The sequence below is a fragment of the Ogataea philodendri genome (genome assembly GCF_020536065.1).
Source record: "Ogataea philodendri strain CBS6075 chromosome Unknown scaffold5, whole genome shotgun sequence".
Classification (NCBI taxonomy): domain Eukaryota; kingdom Fungi; phylum Ascomycota; class Pichiomycetes; order Pichiales; family Pichiaceae; genus Ogataea; species Ogataea philodendri.
Genome location: NW_025764134.1, coordinates 111,868 through 126,427, shown reverse-complemented (window position 1 = coordinate 126,427; position 14,560 = coordinate 111,868). Strand labels below are relative to the sequence as shown.

Genomic DNA, 14,560 nt, shown 5'->3' with positions numbered 1-14,560 from the left:
GGGAATACAAGAGGTGGCGCATTATCTGACAAATTCCTGCACACTTCGTTCTCGAACCTTATCAAATGACCGCCGAAGGCCAATATCCCGAGGATAGCGACGTCTCTGGATACACCAAGGTGTGGTCCACGCTCATTACAAATACGAAGTACCTTGAAGGGTTGTTGACTTTGAATTTTTCGCTGAAAAAGGCTGGTTCAAAGTATCCTCTGGTTGCTCTTTATACCAAGCAACTGGATCCCAATTCAGTCAAGGCAATTTGCAAACGGGGGATTAGTGTTATCCAGATTGACCCATTGATCCCCACCAAGTCGAAGCAGTTTGGACACGACTCCAGGTTCTACGACACTTGGTCCAAGCTACAGCCGTTCAAATTGGTGCAGTTTGAAAGAGTCATCCAATTGGACTCTGACATGGTTGTTATTCGCAACATGGACGAGCTGATGGATTTCGATTTGGCACCGCATATTGCCTTTGCGGCTGCCGCAGCGTGTGTGTGCAATCCCCTTAAACTAGACCACTATCCGGGCAATTGGGTGCCTAAAAATTGCTCGTTTACCAATTACCACGCCAAGTTGGCTTCTACGGTCGGCCACGACCACCAGGATCACCACATCAGGGGCCCCGCTGCCCACTTGGGGCTCGGACTCTGCAATGGAGGCCTGCTCATTGTAAGACCAGACACCCAGAATTATGCTACCATCCTAGAAACGCTCTCCAAGCCGGAGAAAACCGCTTCGTACGATTTCCCCGACCAGGAGCTTCTAGCAGACGTGTTCAGGAACCGCTGGGTTGCTCTCTCTTATAAATACAACTGTCTCAAGACACTAAAGAAGTGTCATTCCGATATCTGGAACATGGATGAAATTAAAAACATCCATTATATCATCACTCCAAAACCGTGGGAAGTTTCCAGAGAATCTTTCCATGACGAAACAGACACGTTTGAGTTCTGGTGGGCAACGAATGACGAGCGTCTGGAGGCAGAAAAATTGGACAATATCTAACGTTTATTTCCGATGCTATGTATGAATGAATTATTTTGTGACTTGCTCTGTAATGTTTTCCAGGTTGACGCTGCTGCTCAGACTGGACTTGCGCAGACTCTTGTTGATCTTGGCCTCGTGCTCGTTCACGGTGCTGGAGCGCGAACGGTTCTGTTCGAGCGGCGTATTGGAAATTGGCGTCGTCACGGGCGACGAGTATTGCGACAGTGGGACGGCAGAAAATGGCTCAGAAAACGACGCCGACGACTGCACGCTGTTTACACGCAGGTCATCCAGCGGGACTTCTGGTTTTGCCTCGCTCAAAGGCAGCGACTGGTCCTGTCGTTGCAGATCCAATCTCTTGAAGTAGAAAAATTGGTATGTGATCACCAGATTCAGACTCATCTGGAACAACGCAGCAGCAACAAAAATGATCCCCACGTTGTCTGTTCCGTAAACCAAGTAGCTGATCTTGGTCAGATCACCGCCCAGCCAACTGAGCAAGAGGATCGTTTTAAAGTTCTCCACGGTCTTGGCTCTTTGGAAAAGCAGGATCTGGGGCAGCGGCAGCGTGCTCTCTATCAAAAACGAGCTGGATGCAAACATCATGCCCAAGAAGTGCGTGCCCCCGAAAAGAAGCTGCAACACGGACAGCGAAACCAAAAACGCTCCAAGAAACTGCAGATAATTTCTGTATTCTTCCCACTGCCAGAACCGAAACGGTCTGATGTACCGAGCGTCGTACAGGAAAAGCAGGCGGAAAAACAGGTTTTTTGCCAGGTCGACCGACCGTCTAAGCGTCCCGCGCGCTGTTTGAACGATTTTCTCTAAAGGATCGCTGTATATCGAAACGTCTGCGGTCATCTCCAGGCTGTTGGTCCAGGCGAGCTTGAAAAACTCGGGCCACGACTGTTCGTAGCGCATGTAAGCCACCTCAGTGGGGTCTCTATATTTTATGGCCACCTTGAGTAGTAAAACGTGGATAAAGATCATAACAAAGCATTGTCGCAACAAACTCACCTCGAACGGCTCGTTGAGGTAGTAGAATATCCGCAGCGTCGATGCTATCAGCATTGTGGCACAAATGTCTATGGAAAATCCTTTCGAGGATTGTTTGTGCCGAATGCTTAGCAGCGTCGACCCGTACGAAAGTAACGGCGTGAACGACATCACCCAGTTGATGACGGTCTTGACTTCCGGAACAAACTCCGGCGGTAATGTGAGGTAAGCCATGGCGATCAGGCGGTTAACGTGCGATTAGTCTCTATGGATACGAGCCATCAACCAAACAAGGGAAACCAATAGGAAAAAAAAATATCTTGTTTATTTATTTTACATGTGTTATGATTTCAAGGCTTTATTGACACGATATGTTACTGTCAATAAAGTGAAGGTGACCGATCTGGGAAACATGGCACGCAAGTGCGGTGTTTTTCCCGAGTCCAACAAGGCGGCCACGATCGAAAAACTGGCCGCCGAGTTGGCAAAACCTTCGGTCCACGACAAACCTTTTCATCTGATCTCGTTTGACGTGGGACTGCACAACTTTTCGTTTTGTCGCATCAAGAAAGACCCGGGCCATTGGACAACACCCCCGTCGGTGGTCCAATGGTACAAGGTCGATCTTCACAAGTATACCGGGATCAAGGACAAAACGTTCACCCCGTTGAATTACTATGCCATCATCAAAAATGTGGTGGACCGGCTGATTTACACGGAAAAGGAGTCCCCCGACGTGGTGATCGTGGAAAGACAGCGATTCCGTTCGTTTGGCGGCGCGAGAACCGTGGTGGAAACAGTACTCAAGTCCAATGTTTTGGAAATGATCCTGATCGCTTCCGTTTTGAACCTCGGCAAAAGCGAGCTCATCAACCAGTCTCCTCGGAACATGGTTCAATACTGGGCACCAGGAGGAATCAAGAAAGATCAACGGATCCACCTGGTCATTGGCTGGGTGGAAAAACTACTCAGAAACGAAACCGATTCCGTTCCGTTCAGATTTGGACCCTGCTTTGACCTGAAAAATCTGCCCAAGGTCCGCAAAAACACGCTCTCAAGTGCTTATCTATACAATCTAGTGGAAGCCCTCAACACTGTAAATAGCGAATACGGGGTCACGGTGGAAAAGTCCCGCTCCAAAGGCGACGACGCTGCCGACTCTCTTCTTCACGGGCTTCTCTTCTTCCAATACGAGCAACACAAGGAATCCATCCGTCAAACACTCATCAAAGGCTAGCCTCTCAGAAGCCGGAACTTCTCGTGGTTCTTCTTGAGCTGCTGGGCGTGCTGTACAATTCTCTCCAGCCGCTTGGCCTTGATATCTCCGGTCTTGCCGCGCAGAGCTTTGCGCTCCTCGTCCCAGTACTCAGCCACAAAGCCTTCCGACTTGGAGTTGGCAATCAAATCAAACATGTGGTTGCAGTACTCTGCATCTTTTGGGAACTTTAGATCGTGGAAACTCTTTCCCTCTCCCTTTTCTTCCACGTCCTTAGCATATTGTATCAACATGTCCTCTTTAGATGGTAGCTTCTCGCGGCCGGTTATCACGCGAGCAATGTACTGTGCTTGACACTCGGCAAACGGGAACGGAATCACGTTTTTCGAAAGCGCAACGTTGATCAGCGTAGGGTCCGGGATGTAGAAAATCTGCTCGTAGACGTACCGCACCTGGTCGCCGTCAGTCAGGATGGCCTGTTCGCCGTCCAAGTACGACTTGAGGAACGGAATGCTGTACAGGTATCCGGTACAGAAAATAACATAGTCGATTCCGGTAACCGTTTCTCCATCAACGGTTACGACAGACCGGTCAGCAACGTTGTACTGGTCCACTTTGCCGATCTGCGCAACGTCGTTGATTAGGATCTCGGCAACAGGAGAAGGCGATGCGGCAGAGATGACCACTTTGGAAGCAAAAGTGGTGAGTTGAGTTGCAATGTCGATTCCGGATGCCGAGTTTCCAACAACAAGAACGGTTTTGTTTTCAAACCGGCCAACGTCGTTGAAGTACTTGGCGTGGATAATACTCGACGGATCGGCAGTACTCCACTCAACAAGACCCTTCACACTAGGCACGTAAGGAGTGTCGAAGTGGCCGTGTGCCAGAACAACGTGATCAAATGAGTCGGTGGTTTGTCTTCCATTTCCGTCAACATACGTCAATTCCCAGCGCTCCTTCTTCTCCAGAGACGTAACAGTGGTCCGGAAATGGAACTGGACGGTCTCAGGGATGGTCTTGGTATAATCGATCACATACTGAGCAACCTCTTGACGAGTAGGGAAGGTCTCGCATTTTTCCGGAAACGGAATGTCCTTGTACTTCATTATATCCTTCACGATGTTGGTCTCTAGGTGCTCGTACATGGCAGAAACATACGGGACACCGTCCACACCGAACTCTTTGGCAGTCCGGCGATCAGTGGCGGGAATCGTGCACGAGACCTTTTCCTTCTCTTTTCCGGTGTAACACCACAGTCCACCTGCGGTGGCGTTTCTCTCGTAAACATGGATGTCGAGACCATCAACAGGCTCTAAGGCAAGAGCCTTGGCCACGGCAACACCTGCGGGTCCTGCTCCAATGATACAGATTTTCATTAACTTCTAGGGGTGTGGACTGATAAATTTATAGCTGCGGTGTGAGGTGTCGGAGTTCTTAAAATTTCTGAAAAAGCTATATAGAGAGCGATTTGGACGACGAGTGTTCGTATTTCTCTTCCTCGACAACGAGTTTTTCGGTGTCCGATTCATCCGTTTGGGAAAGACGTTTAAAGTCGTTGTCTCTGCGCTCGAAGAACCAGGAGAATCCGTTGGATTCGCGATAGATAAGGTATGCAACCCCGATTCCGATCACTGCCTCTCCAGCAAACAGTCCAAGAGCTGTTGGGTAACCAGAGCCAAAATATGGAGCGTTTGTGGTGTTGTAGATGATCAGTGGCAACCAGGCTTGGAAGGTGAAGGACATTGCCTCCACAACACCAATGCACACGAATCTCTGCTCTGCAGAGTGCGACATGGTCTCGTTGATCCACGACATGAAGAGCACACCGCAACCGGTTTCGGCAAACAGAAGGTACCAACCGGTGAAGAGAGCGGCATGGTTGTTCTCAGGCCAAGCAGTCAGAATGATGCATCCAATCACAGCGACGGTACAGAAGATCGCAATCAATGGCCAACGTTTGCCAATGATGTCTGAAGTCCAAGTCATAATGATTGTACACACAATCTGCAACCCGTACCCGGCGGTCGGATAAGTGTTGACATTAGAGACAGTGTATCCGGCAGACTTGAGCCACAGATTCATGTAACTGTACAGCTTGATAGCAACAACGTGACAGATGAAAGCAGCAGAGAAGAACCACACTGGCCACGACAAAACGAGAGATGCCATGGCCGTCCAGGTGAACTTCTTGCGAGGTTGACGTTTGACGGCTGCCAAGTTATCAATAACAAGCTTTCTTTCGTCCGGCTTGAGCCACCAGGACTTGGAATCGTGCGGAGCGTCAGGAATAGCAAAATATCCATAGATAGCGACAGGAATGGTGATAATACCATCAAAGATGAATAACCACTGATAAGACTTCAGGCCATGAACACCGTCCATTCCGTTGTGGAGACCGGTTTGCAAGTAACCAGAGAACATGTTGGAGGCAGAAGACGAAATCTGGAAGATACCTGCTCTCTTACCGAGCTGAGAGGGTGTGTACCATTGACCCAGAATTCCTATCAAACCTGCATAACTTGTACTTTCGAAAAGTCCGATCAGGAACCGCAGAGCGTAGATTTCTTTGACTCCCTGCTGTGACTTGTGGGTGGCAGCCATACACATGCAGCAGATACCCCACAACAGCTCCATCGTTGGTAACCAGATGGAAGGTCTGACTCTGGTCAGAACCATTTGACTTGGAATTTGACCAATAATGTATCCGATGTTGAACATGGTACTACTGGCCATGTTATACTGATTCCCGTGGAACTTATAATCCTCCTTCATTCCCGAAGCATACGCGTTGGACAAGTTTGTTTGATCAAGAGTCTTGAGGAAGTAACCGACACAAGCATATGTCAAGATCCAGAAGTCAACCTTGAAATAAATGTGTCTCTCCTTAGGAGACTTGTCGAGGGTATCCCAGACCTTGCTCTTGTGGCGATTCCAGAACGAAGAAAGAGTCATGATTTCGAATAGGCTGATTGCACTGAACGGGTGCTCTATTTAAATTAATTTATTTTTTTGGGGTGTGGATGGCGGAAAAACGGACAATAAATGACGTGCTCCGCTCGTTTACGTGCTACCGAGAGCGTTAGAAACGGACTTATTGAACAAGAAAAGTCCGCTCGAAAGGGCCTGGACCATAGCTACAAGATGCACTAACTCTGGGAGCTCGAATTTGTCCCATTGAGTGGGCGATCTTTAATAGTACACTTTCCCCTGTTGCTAATCTTATCTTAAAGCAGGGCGCCAGCCGCCACACTTATCAGCGGAGTTTGTGAAAATGGGAAATGTCCGCTTCTCCAAGCAAAAAAGTCCGACTGTGTGGTTTTTTTTTATCCAAGTATGCTTACCGAACAAGAAGCCAGACAACTGTACCGAGACTCCCTCCACATCGACTCGCTCAACATCGCCAACTGGGGGCCAGAAATTTTCCAGTCATGGCGTAAAGGAAATATCACCGTCGTTTCTTGCACCTGCGGGTTATGGGAAGATTTCAAAGGTACGATTGCCAATATTGTTCAGTGGAAGAAATGGTATGAGGAATACAGCGATTTGATCATGGAGATCAAGTGTATCGACGATATCTACACAGCCAAGAAGCTCAACAAAACAGGTGTGATCTTGAACTTCCAAAACAGCAGTGGAATCGAGGATCAGCTGGACTATCTACGAGTTTTCAGAGATCTCCATGTGAAACAGATCCAGCTCACGTACAATACCCAAAATTACTCTGGTGCCGGATACACGGAACTGAGAGATTCCGGGTTGACCGGGTTTGGACGTGAGGTCGTGGACCAGATGGCTCAGCTAGGAATCGTGTGTGATCTTTCGCACGTCGGTCATCAAACCACCATGGACACCATCGAGTACGCGCCAAAACCGCCATGCTTTTCTCACGTGCTTCCTGCCGGGATGAAGGCTTCTGGAAGAAACAAGACCGATGAGGAGATCAGAGCTTTGGGTGCAAAGGGAGGAATGGTGGCAGCATCGAACTTTGGTCCACATATGAGAAAAGGCAACGATAGTACCATTGATGACTACGTTGAGGTGTTGGAGTACTTTATTGACCTTGTCGGAGAAGACCTTGTTGGTATTGGATCTGATGCCTCGGAGGGTCACGCCAGACCATCTCCTTTCCTTGAGTGGTGTAACAAGGATAAAGGTTATGCCAGAGTTATGACGGAATGGGGTAGCTCGAAAGTGGTGAAACCGCTTGGAAAGCTTGCCGACAGGGAGGAACTCGCAGTGGCCATGGCCAGAAGAGGCTGGACCGCCGAGCGCATCAAGAAAGTGCTCGGTTTGAACTGGCTCAACTACTACAAAAAGATTTGGGAGGAATAAACTACCGAATCTAGTTGGAGTCCGGGCAGTGCTTCCTATATAGATTAACTTATTAATAATATTTTTTTACCGTTTTCATAACCCGTATGCTGGACAATATCGATCACATTGTGCTTGTTCTTTCGGGGAAGGGCGGTGTTGGAAAGTCGTCTGTCACCACACAGCTGGCCTTGACCTTGGTGAGGTTGGGTTATAAAGTTGGCGTGCTGGATATCGACCTGACAGGACCCTCGATGCCCCGGATGTTTGGTCTTGAGCACGGCAAGATCCACCAGTCTTCCAAGGGATGGGTTCCTGTTTACTACGACGACAGCAAGCGTCTCTCTGTGATGTCTCTGGGGTTCTTGCTTGGCGACCGGGGAAATAGTGTTGTTTGGCGTGGGCCAAAGAAGACTGCCATGATCCGGCAGTTCATCAAAGATGTTGAGTGGGAGGACCTCGACTATCTGTTAATTGACACCCCACCGGGAACTTCAGACGAACACATCGCGATCGCTGAAGAGCTGCGATACTGCAAAAACGTTGACGGGGCGGTTGTGGTGACGACGCCTCAGCTTGTCTCCGTTAACGACGTGAAGAAGGAGATCAACTTTTGCGAAAAGGTCAACTTCAAAGTGCTAGGTATCGTGGAGAACATGTCTGGGTTCGTGTGCCCCCACTGTGACGAGTGCACCAATATTTTCAGTTCCGGTGGGGGAGAGGCACTAGCCACGAACTTGAAGCTCCCGTTTCTGGGAAGTGTCCCCATCGACCCCACGTTTAACGAACTCATAGAAATGCAACTAGAATGGAAAGACCGTGGCAGTTTGATCGACCAGTACGGCAAGTCCGCCTTGAGCACGATCTTCGCCCAGATGGGAGAAAAGCTCGGGTGGGCGAAACTCACTTGAAGTAGCCACGCAGCGTTTTGGAAACGTCCTCGTTGAACTTCTGCGACGGAGCAGTGGCTGTCGTTTCAGATATCTCGGTCACTGGCGACTCGTGAACGAGCAAGTGGGTCGGATTGTGGATCCCGCTGATGCTGCTGGACCGTTCTCGTTGCAACTCAATAATTTCCTGCTCCAGATTCAAGATCTGCTGCTCTTTTAATGGATTAATCTCTTTATGCTCGTTATGCATCCCATACTTGTATAATTCTCGGTAGTGGCCAACATGGAACGTTTTTGGGTCAAACAGCCGGTCCTTCTGCCGCGATGTCTTTTCGATCTTTTTGATCTTGTCAATTAGTCGGTCGATACGCTCCTGGGAATCCACAAGCCCGGCCGCTATTTCACCCAAATCTTCCTCTATCTGGTGAACTTTTTGTATGCGCGCAGTTACGTCTGAACTTTTGATAACCTCATAAGTGTGCCGCACTCTGTCCAGTCTCTCTAATACCTCATCTCGCTCAATATCCAATACCCCGATGCATTGGTCGTCCAAATCCTTCACGTACTGGCGCCCCACGCGGGATACGGCACTTACCAGATCCCTTTGTGCTTCAGGTAGAGCACGTAGCACGTTATGAAGTCGGAACTCGTCTTGGGAAGGAAGACCATTGGACATAAAAAAATAACTTTTCAAACATAACAAAGATTATGATATTTCCGGGCCTGCTCACCTTTTCCGGGTGTTGCTCCAATGTGGTCTCGATGGAACTGATATCGCAGTTGAACCCGGTCCCCACCCATTTGGTCACCGCGCTTCAGTACCTTTCGATCTCCCTGCTGGTGGCCCCCTTCGTCCCCTATTCCAACAACCCGCCTCCTAGGTTATCGTACCTGCTTACCACCACTTTGTTTTTCCTTTCTGCAATAGGAAACAACCTTGCATTCAAGTACGGCATGACTGTCCCTGTCCACATTGTTGTGCGTTCGTCGTCAACACCATTGACCGTTCTTGTGGGGACCTGGTTATTTGGTAGACGATATTCGGCTTATCAAATAATCGGAGCTACCGTGCTATCGATCGGCATAACGATAACAACTTTGGCCGGCTCAAATAACTCCGCTTCTGAAGGACTGGCTTTCATGGGAATAGCCATTGTGGTGTCTTCGACGTTGCTGGGCGTGCTGGTGTCGTTCTGGAATAACAAGATCCTCAACACGTATAACCTCAACTGGATCCAAACGTTGTTCTATTCTCATTTTTATGGTATTCCCTCGTTGCTATTATTCTTCGGTAGCATAGCAAGGGACCTGGAGTTATACCGGCACTCGACTAAGTTTTGGAATTTTACAGCCGTCAACACTATAACCCAGTTGGCCTGCGTCACGGGGGTTAACATGCTGGCTCAGAAGACGGACCCACTTACATTGGGAGTGATCCTTCTAATCCGCCGATTCATGTCCCTCGCTATATCGATTGTCATGTTCAAGCATAACCTGAGCGCTATGGGTTATCTAGGGATGACTACAGCCTCTCTGGGAGCTATAATTTACCAACTTCATAATCGGTTATATAAATCCAAAAAATCATAACTCCTTATCCTATGCTTTTAAGTCCATGACTACAGCCCGACCACAACGGTCTTCAGGTCCGAGTACTCTGCAAGTCCATACTTGCTTCCCTCTCTGCCAAACCCACTCTCGCCCACACCTCCAAAGGGAAGCGCAGCTTCAGAAATGAGTCCTGTGTTCACCCCCACCATACCTGCCTGCAACTTCTCCGCAACAGTCCAAGCCTTTGAGTTATTCTCCGTGTAAAAGTACGCAGCAAGCCCCACTCTGGTATCATTGGCAAGCTCCATGACCTCGTCCACCGACTTGAACCGGATTATAGGCGCAACAGGACCAAACGCTTCGGTGTGAAAGATCTCCATTTTGGGAGTCACGTCGCTCAGCAGTGTCAGCTCGTAAAACAATGCTCCCAAATCGTTTCTTCTCTGACCTCCCCGAACAACTGTTGCTCCTTTAGACGTAGCATCTTCAACCAATTGCTCCACCTTCGAAATGGCTCGTCCATGAATAAGCGGGCCGTGAGTGACTGTTGGGTCCAATCCGGGACCAAGACGGGTGTTTGTATCGAGGGCTTTGGACAATTTGAACAGAAACTCGTTGTAGATACTGTCATGGACGAACAGTCTGTTTGCACAGACACAAGTTTGTCCAGATGACCTAAACTTGCAACTCAGAGCTCCTGCGACCGCTTTATCAATATCCGCGTCTTCAAAAACCACAAACGGAGCGTTACCGCCGAGCTCCATCGAGATCCGTTTTAGTGTGGACGCCGACTGGCCCATCAGGATCTTCCCCACATTTGTGGACCCTGTAAACGACACTTTCTTCAAATCCGGTGACTCGCAAAAAAGCTCCCCCACGCTTTTCGTTTTCTCGTGCCCCACTGGGGTATAGTTGACCACTCCGTCTGGCACACCGGCCTCGACCCCCAAAACCGCCATGGCCATTGCAGACAATGGGGTCTCTGCTGCCGGCTTCACCACGGCTGTGCACCCTGCCGCCAGCGCTGCTGCCAATTTCCTCGAGATCATGGCAAGAGGGAAATTCCAGGGAGTGATGATCCCCACCGGCCCCACCGGCTGCCATTGGGTGTACATCCGATTTGACGGCGTGGCAGAGCTGATAGTCTCTCCGTACTGTCTGACGGCCTCCTCGGAGAACCATTTGAAGAAACTGGCCGCATAGCGAACTTCTCCCAGACTATCTGCCAACGGCTTGCCGTTTTCAAGAGTAACCAGTCTGGCAAGGTCTGTTTCGTGCTCAATCATGAGTCTGTACCAATTCTCAAGGATCCGTGCGCGGGCTTGAGCTGGAACAGTGCGATAGTCCCGAAAGGCCTCTGCTGCTGCTGATATTGCTGATTTCACGGTTTCCAGCGGAGTATTGCTCATGAACGCAATCTCGCCCTGGGTGGCCGGATTCACCACCGGAAACCCTTCAAAGTGGATAAACTTGCCATTGACCAACGCACGGGTCTCCACCAGTTTGCCAGTGCTGATCAACGAGGACGATCTGCGGACAAATGTAAAGGCTCTCATTGCACCTGGATAAATATTTCGACGCGTCGTATTTATTTTTCTAAAATTAAAACAGCGTCGAATAAACCATGCCTTCTACATCCACAGCAGTTGGCTGCGCAGTGGGGATTCCTGCCGCGCTTGTGGTTCTATTCATTGGTTTCTGGCTGCTACGTCAACATCTCAACAGCAAAAAGGAAGAAAAACTCGCCGAAGAAGAGTTCCAGCAACCGAACGAGGGTAAGGCGGATGGAGACTATTTGGACTCAGTGCCGGTTCTTGAAGACATCGGCTACATCAAGCATCTCAATAGAGACTCTAGATTCAGAGAGGAGACAGTGCGCGACTCGCCGTCCACCAGTACAATAGTATGATAACAGAGAATGTTAGCAGAATACGCATATATACAGGCATCAATGTAAGATAACGATTTGAGACTTTCGGCATAACAAGCAGGAGTTCATTCCATGGATCAGAGCATACTGACGGTGTTTCGTGTGCACGCAAACTTGTTTCGAACCATATCAAATTTGATAGACGACCGTAAATTTCAAAATTGCACCAACAACGTGGCTCAAAATTCTAAATTCACACTTTCGTCCTTCAACAGGTCCAGAACAGAGCCGTCGTCCAGAAGCAGCTGCCACTCGGCGATCTGGAAACTCTCACCTCTGTTGCTTCTGGAAGCTTTCAATTTCATCAACGCTCCGGCAGAATCTCCGGCAACTCGCACTTGGATGTCCACGTTACCCTTCATTGTGTTGAGTTCTCCCTTGATCCATGGAACGTTACCCTCAAAAGTGATGGATTTGCCCAGTTTTTCACGGGCAACTTTAGATCTCCGTAGAAAATACATTGTAGCGTTCATGATTGGAGACGAAACCTTCTCGTAGTTGAAGATGGCAAGCAGAGAAACGCCCATCACAACACAAAACGCAATAAACGTTCTTCTGTTACGTCTTGGGGCCGCAAAGGGGTCTGGTAACACATCATTCACCGTCATTGGAGGCCGTTCTTTCTTGACTGGCGAGGCGTTTCTGGTGCTGTTGATTGCGCCAGTTTGACTCTGAAGCAGTCGCACTGCCGGTGTCATACACCTGCGAGCAGGCTTTATGGCTGGTCTAAAGAAAAGTTGCATGGAACAGACCGTACAAGAGTAATTATGGTGTAATTTTTTTTTTTTGACTTTGTCTTATTCAAATGTCTCCAATCACAGGATCGGCCATTTACAAGAAAAAGGCCGGAATGATCACCGTCTACGAGGAGGAGTCTCCCCCGCGCATTTTGTGGAAATGTATAGACGCCGGCGTGGCTCCCCCGGTGGAGATCATGCTGGATAGTGTGGTCACTTTACAAGCCTCTCGTAAAGAGTCTCCCAAGATGTTGTTGGTGATCGGCATTGGGAAGTCGCCAGACAACAAGACAGACGTTACGTTTGCATTTAATAGTCGTGTTACGATGGATAACGTGAAAACTGTGTTGCAGCAGACCATAGCGCGCCGAAAGTCCGCCGCCGCTGCAGATGCCAGTTTAGCGGCCTCAGCAAATTCCGATGGATCAGGCGCTTCGGGCACCAGCTCCCCCGCTCCTATGGACACCCATACAGAAGAGTTCTTGTCGGGTATGCTGGATGAGAACAACTTGCTGAAAAACCTTACTTTGCAACAGAAATTGCTCAGAGACAATCCAACATTAATGAAAACATTTGCAGAGGCTGTGATCAAGTCAGGATTGAGTCCTGAGGAGTTCTGGTCTACGAGAGTGCATTTATTGAGATCGTATGCTATTCAAACCAACCAGAAACGAGGTCCTTACAATGTGTTGAGTACTATTAAGCCTGTTGCCTCGAGTGAGAACCAGGTGAATGTTTCCGTGACTAGAGAAAAGATCCACGAGATTTTCCAGCAGTACCCAATTGTCCGCAAAGCGTATGACGACAATGTTCCAAAAATGAGTGAGGGTGAGTTCTGGTCTCGGTTTTTCTCTTCTAAACTGTTTCGCAAGTTGCGCGGAGAGAAGGTCAATTTGTACGACCGTGGAGACATCACTTTGGACAAGTATTTATTCTACGATCCTGACTACGATGGAGAAGAGGAGGACGCTGATATTGATAAACTCCTAGAGGAGAAGAAAGAGGAGGATGGTCTTCGCAAGAGAAGAAACTCGGAGCAGTTGACGTCCGCTAAAAAGAAGGTGAAACTATTCACAGAGCAAGGGAAAGAAGTTCCTAAGTTTATTGACATTCGCGCTAACGAGGAAGACGATTCTGGAAAACTGGGTAACGGACCCGATATCACAATGAAAGAAAACCAGAACGACGAGCTTGTGAGTGTCATGAGATCTATGAACAGGCTTTCACGTCGTATGATGCAGAACATCAAAGACAACACCAATACTGAGCAAGAATTTGAGCAAGAGCTTGACTTGAAGGACCTTGAGAACGCAAATACAGTGGAATATAATCAATTGGAGTACACACAACGGTCGAATCTGTCCTCTAACATTCTTCCAGCAGACCTGTTGGAGAAATTTAACTCACAGTCGCCGCTCAATCCAACTCCTGCAATTTATGACGAATACATCAAAAAGCTAAAGAGCGAGCTTAACGAGGTGGATCTCACGACAGTTTATGTCGACAACAAGAAGCCATTGTTGGATACTTACAAAGAGGTGTTAAATGTCATTAAGAAAAATGCTAAAAGTCAGGCCTGGACACTTAATTTGGAAGCCACTGTTGAAAAACAGGACGTGGATGTGGATCTTCCGCGTGATAAGCTAGAGAGCTTGAGACTTACTCATTCCACCAGTGTTGAGTTCCTAAGACATTTCTGGCTTCATTACAACTCGATTGGAACCTCCTCTCCATCCACGAACCCAAACTTCCGTGCCGAGCTTTTGCAACTGAAAAAGCTGTACACAAGTATTACCAAATGTTTAGAACGAGTTCAGGCCAACGTTTCGCAGATGGACGAGGCCGACTCCAAACTGGGTAAACTTTTGATGGAACCCTTGATCAAATCGTTGACCAGTGCTTTACAGAGTTACGAAGCAGCAATAGTTGGATGATATAAC

At 48.5% G+C, this 14,560-nt stretch overlaps 16 protein-coding genes across 16 annotated transcripts; 10 read left to right on the top strand and 6 right to left on the bottom strand.

Annotated features, from left to right (window-relative positions):
• Positions 1–65: 65 nt before the first annotated feature.
• OGAPHI_005994 (uncharacterized protein) lies at positions 66–1,007 on the top strand (the record flags this gene model as incomplete). The annotated part of the gene is made up of 1 exon (XM_046207235.1): positions 66–1,007. The coding sequence occupies one exon, from the start codon at positions 66–68 to the stop codon at positions 1,005–1,007; it is 942 nt and encodes a 313-aa protein (XP_046058920.1).
• Positions 1,008–1,037: 30 nt separating this feature from the next.
• On the bottom strand, positions 1,038–2,219 carry OGAPHI_005993 (uncharacterized protein; the record flags this gene model as incomplete). The annotated part of the gene is made up of 1 exon (XM_046207234.1): positions 1,038–2,219. The coding sequence occupies one exon, from the start codon at positions 2,217–2,219 to the stop codon at positions 1,038–1,040; it is 1,182 nt and encodes a 393-aa protein (XP_046058919.1).
• Positions 2,220–2,322: 103 nt separating this feature from the next.
• Positions 2,323–3,222, top strand: OGAPHI_005992 (uncharacterized protein; the record flags this gene model as incomplete). The annotated part of the gene is made up of 1 exon (XM_046207233.1): positions 2,323–3,222. One exon carries the CDS (start codon positions 2,323–2,325, stop codon positions 3,220–3,222), a length of 900 nt encoding a protein of 299 aa, XP_046058918.1.
• On the bottom strand, positions 3,219–4,577 carry OGAPHI_005990 (uncharacterized protein; the record flags this gene model as incomplete). The annotated part of the gene is made up of 1 exon (XM_046207231.1): positions 3,219–4,577. One exon carries the CDS (start codon positions 4,575–4,577, stop codon positions 3,219–3,221), a length of 1,359 nt encoding a protein of 452 aa, XP_046058916.1.
• Positions 3,493–3,845, top strand: OGAPHI_005991 (uncharacterized protein; the record flags this gene model as incomplete). Its single annotated transcript, XM_046207232.1, has 2 exons — positions 3,493–3,508; positions 3,628–3,845. 2 exons carry the CDS (start codon positions 3,493–3,495, stop codon positions 3,843–3,845), a joined length of 234 nt encoding a protein of 77 aa, XP_046058917.1.
• A 76-nt stretch (positions 4,578–4,653) lies between the features above and the next one.
• On the bottom strand, positions 4,654–6,153 carry OGAPHI_005988 (uncharacterized protein; the record flags this gene model as incomplete). Its single annotated transcript, XM_046207229.1, has 1 exon — positions 4,654–6,153. The coding sequence occupies one exon, from the start codon at positions 6,151–6,153 to the stop codon at positions 4,654–4,656; it is 1,500 nt and encodes a 499-aa protein (XP_046058914.1).
• Positions 4,907–5,547, top strand: OGAPHI_005989 (uncharacterized protein; the record flags this gene model as incomplete). Its single annotated transcript, XM_046207230.1, has 2 exons — positions 4,907–5,194; positions 5,296–5,547. 2 exons carry the CDS (start codon positions 4,907–4,909, stop codon positions 5,545–5,547), a joined length of 540 nt encoding a protein of 179 aa, XP_046058915.1.
• Positions 6,154–6,534: 381 nt separating the features above from the next.
• On the top strand, positions 6,535–7,533 carry OGAPHI_005987 (uncharacterized protein; the record flags this gene model as incomplete). Its single annotated transcript, XM_046207227.1, has 1 exon — positions 6,535–7,533. The coding sequence occupies one exon, from the start codon at positions 6,535–6,537 to the stop codon at positions 7,531–7,533; it is 999 nt and encodes a 332-aa protein (XP_046058913.1).
• An 86-nt stretch (positions 7,534–7,619) lies between these two features.
• OGAPHI_005986 (uncharacterized protein) lies at positions 7,620–8,423 on the top strand (the record flags this gene model as incomplete). The annotated part of the gene is made up of 1 exon (XM_046207226.1): positions 7,620–8,423. The coding sequence occupies one exon, from the start codon at positions 7,620–7,622 to the stop codon at positions 8,421–8,423; it is 804 nt and encodes a 267-aa protein (XP_046058912.1).
• On the bottom strand, positions 8,416–9,078 carry OGAPHI_005985 (uncharacterized protein; the record flags this gene model as incomplete). Its single annotated transcript, XM_046207225.1, has 1 exon — positions 8,416–9,078. The coding sequence occupies one exon, from the start codon at positions 9,076–9,078 to the stop codon at positions 8,416–8,418; it is 663 nt and encodes a 220-aa protein (XP_046058911.1).
• A 32-nt stretch (positions 9,079–9,110) lies between these two features.
• OGAPHI_005984 (uncharacterized protein) lies at positions 9,111–11,156 on the top strand (the record flags this gene model as incomplete). The annotated part of the gene is made up of 3 exons (XM_046207224.1): positions 9,111–9,967; positions 10,429–10,570; positions 10,866–11,156. The coding sequence occupies 3 exons, from the start codon at positions 9,111–9,113 to the stop codon at positions 11,154–11,156; spliced, it is 1,290 nt and encodes a 429-aa protein (XP_046058910.1).
• Positions 10,022–11,509, bottom strand: OGAPHI_005983 (uncharacterized protein; the record flags this gene model as incomplete). Its single annotated transcript, XM_046207223.1, has 1 exon — positions 10,022–11,509. One exon carries the CDS (start codon positions 11,507–11,509, stop codon positions 10,022–10,024), a length of 1,488 nt encoding a protein of 495 aa, XP_046058909.1.
• Positions 11,510–11,577: 68 nt separating this feature from the next.
• Positions 11,578–11,862, top strand: OGAPHI_005982 (uncharacterized protein; the record flags this gene model as incomplete). Its single annotated transcript, XM_046207222.1, has 1 exon — positions 11,578–11,862. The coding sequence occupies one exon, from the start codon at positions 11,578–11,580 to the stop codon at positions 11,860–11,862; it is 285 nt and encodes a 94-aa protein (XP_046058908.1).
• Positions 11,863–11,955: 93 nt separating this feature from the next.
• OGAPHI_005981 (uncharacterized protein) lies at positions 11,956–12,381 on the top strand (the record flags this gene model as incomplete). Its single annotated transcript, XM_046207221.1, has 1 exon — positions 11,956–12,381. The coding sequence occupies one exon, from the start codon at positions 11,956–11,958 to the stop codon at positions 12,379–12,381; it is 426 nt and encodes a 141-aa protein (XP_046058907.1).
• OGAPHI_005980 (uncharacterized protein) lies at positions 12,063–12,581 on the bottom strand (the record flags this gene model as incomplete). Its single annotated transcript, XM_046207220.1, has 1 exon — positions 12,063–12,581. The coding sequence occupies one exon, from the start codon at positions 12,579–12,581 to the stop codon at positions 12,063–12,065; it is 519 nt and encodes a 172-aa protein (XP_046058906.1).
• A 107-nt stretch (positions 12,582–12,688) lies between these two features.
• On the top strand, positions 12,689–14,554 carry OGAPHI_005979 (uncharacterized protein; the record flags this gene model as incomplete). Its single annotated transcript, XM_046207219.1, has 1 exon — positions 12,689–14,554. The coding sequence occupies one exon, from the start codon at positions 12,689–12,691 to the stop codon at positions 14,552–14,554; it is 1,866 nt and encodes a 621-aa protein (XP_046058905.1).
• Between the last annotated feature and the right edge of the window lie 6 nt (positions 14,555–14,560).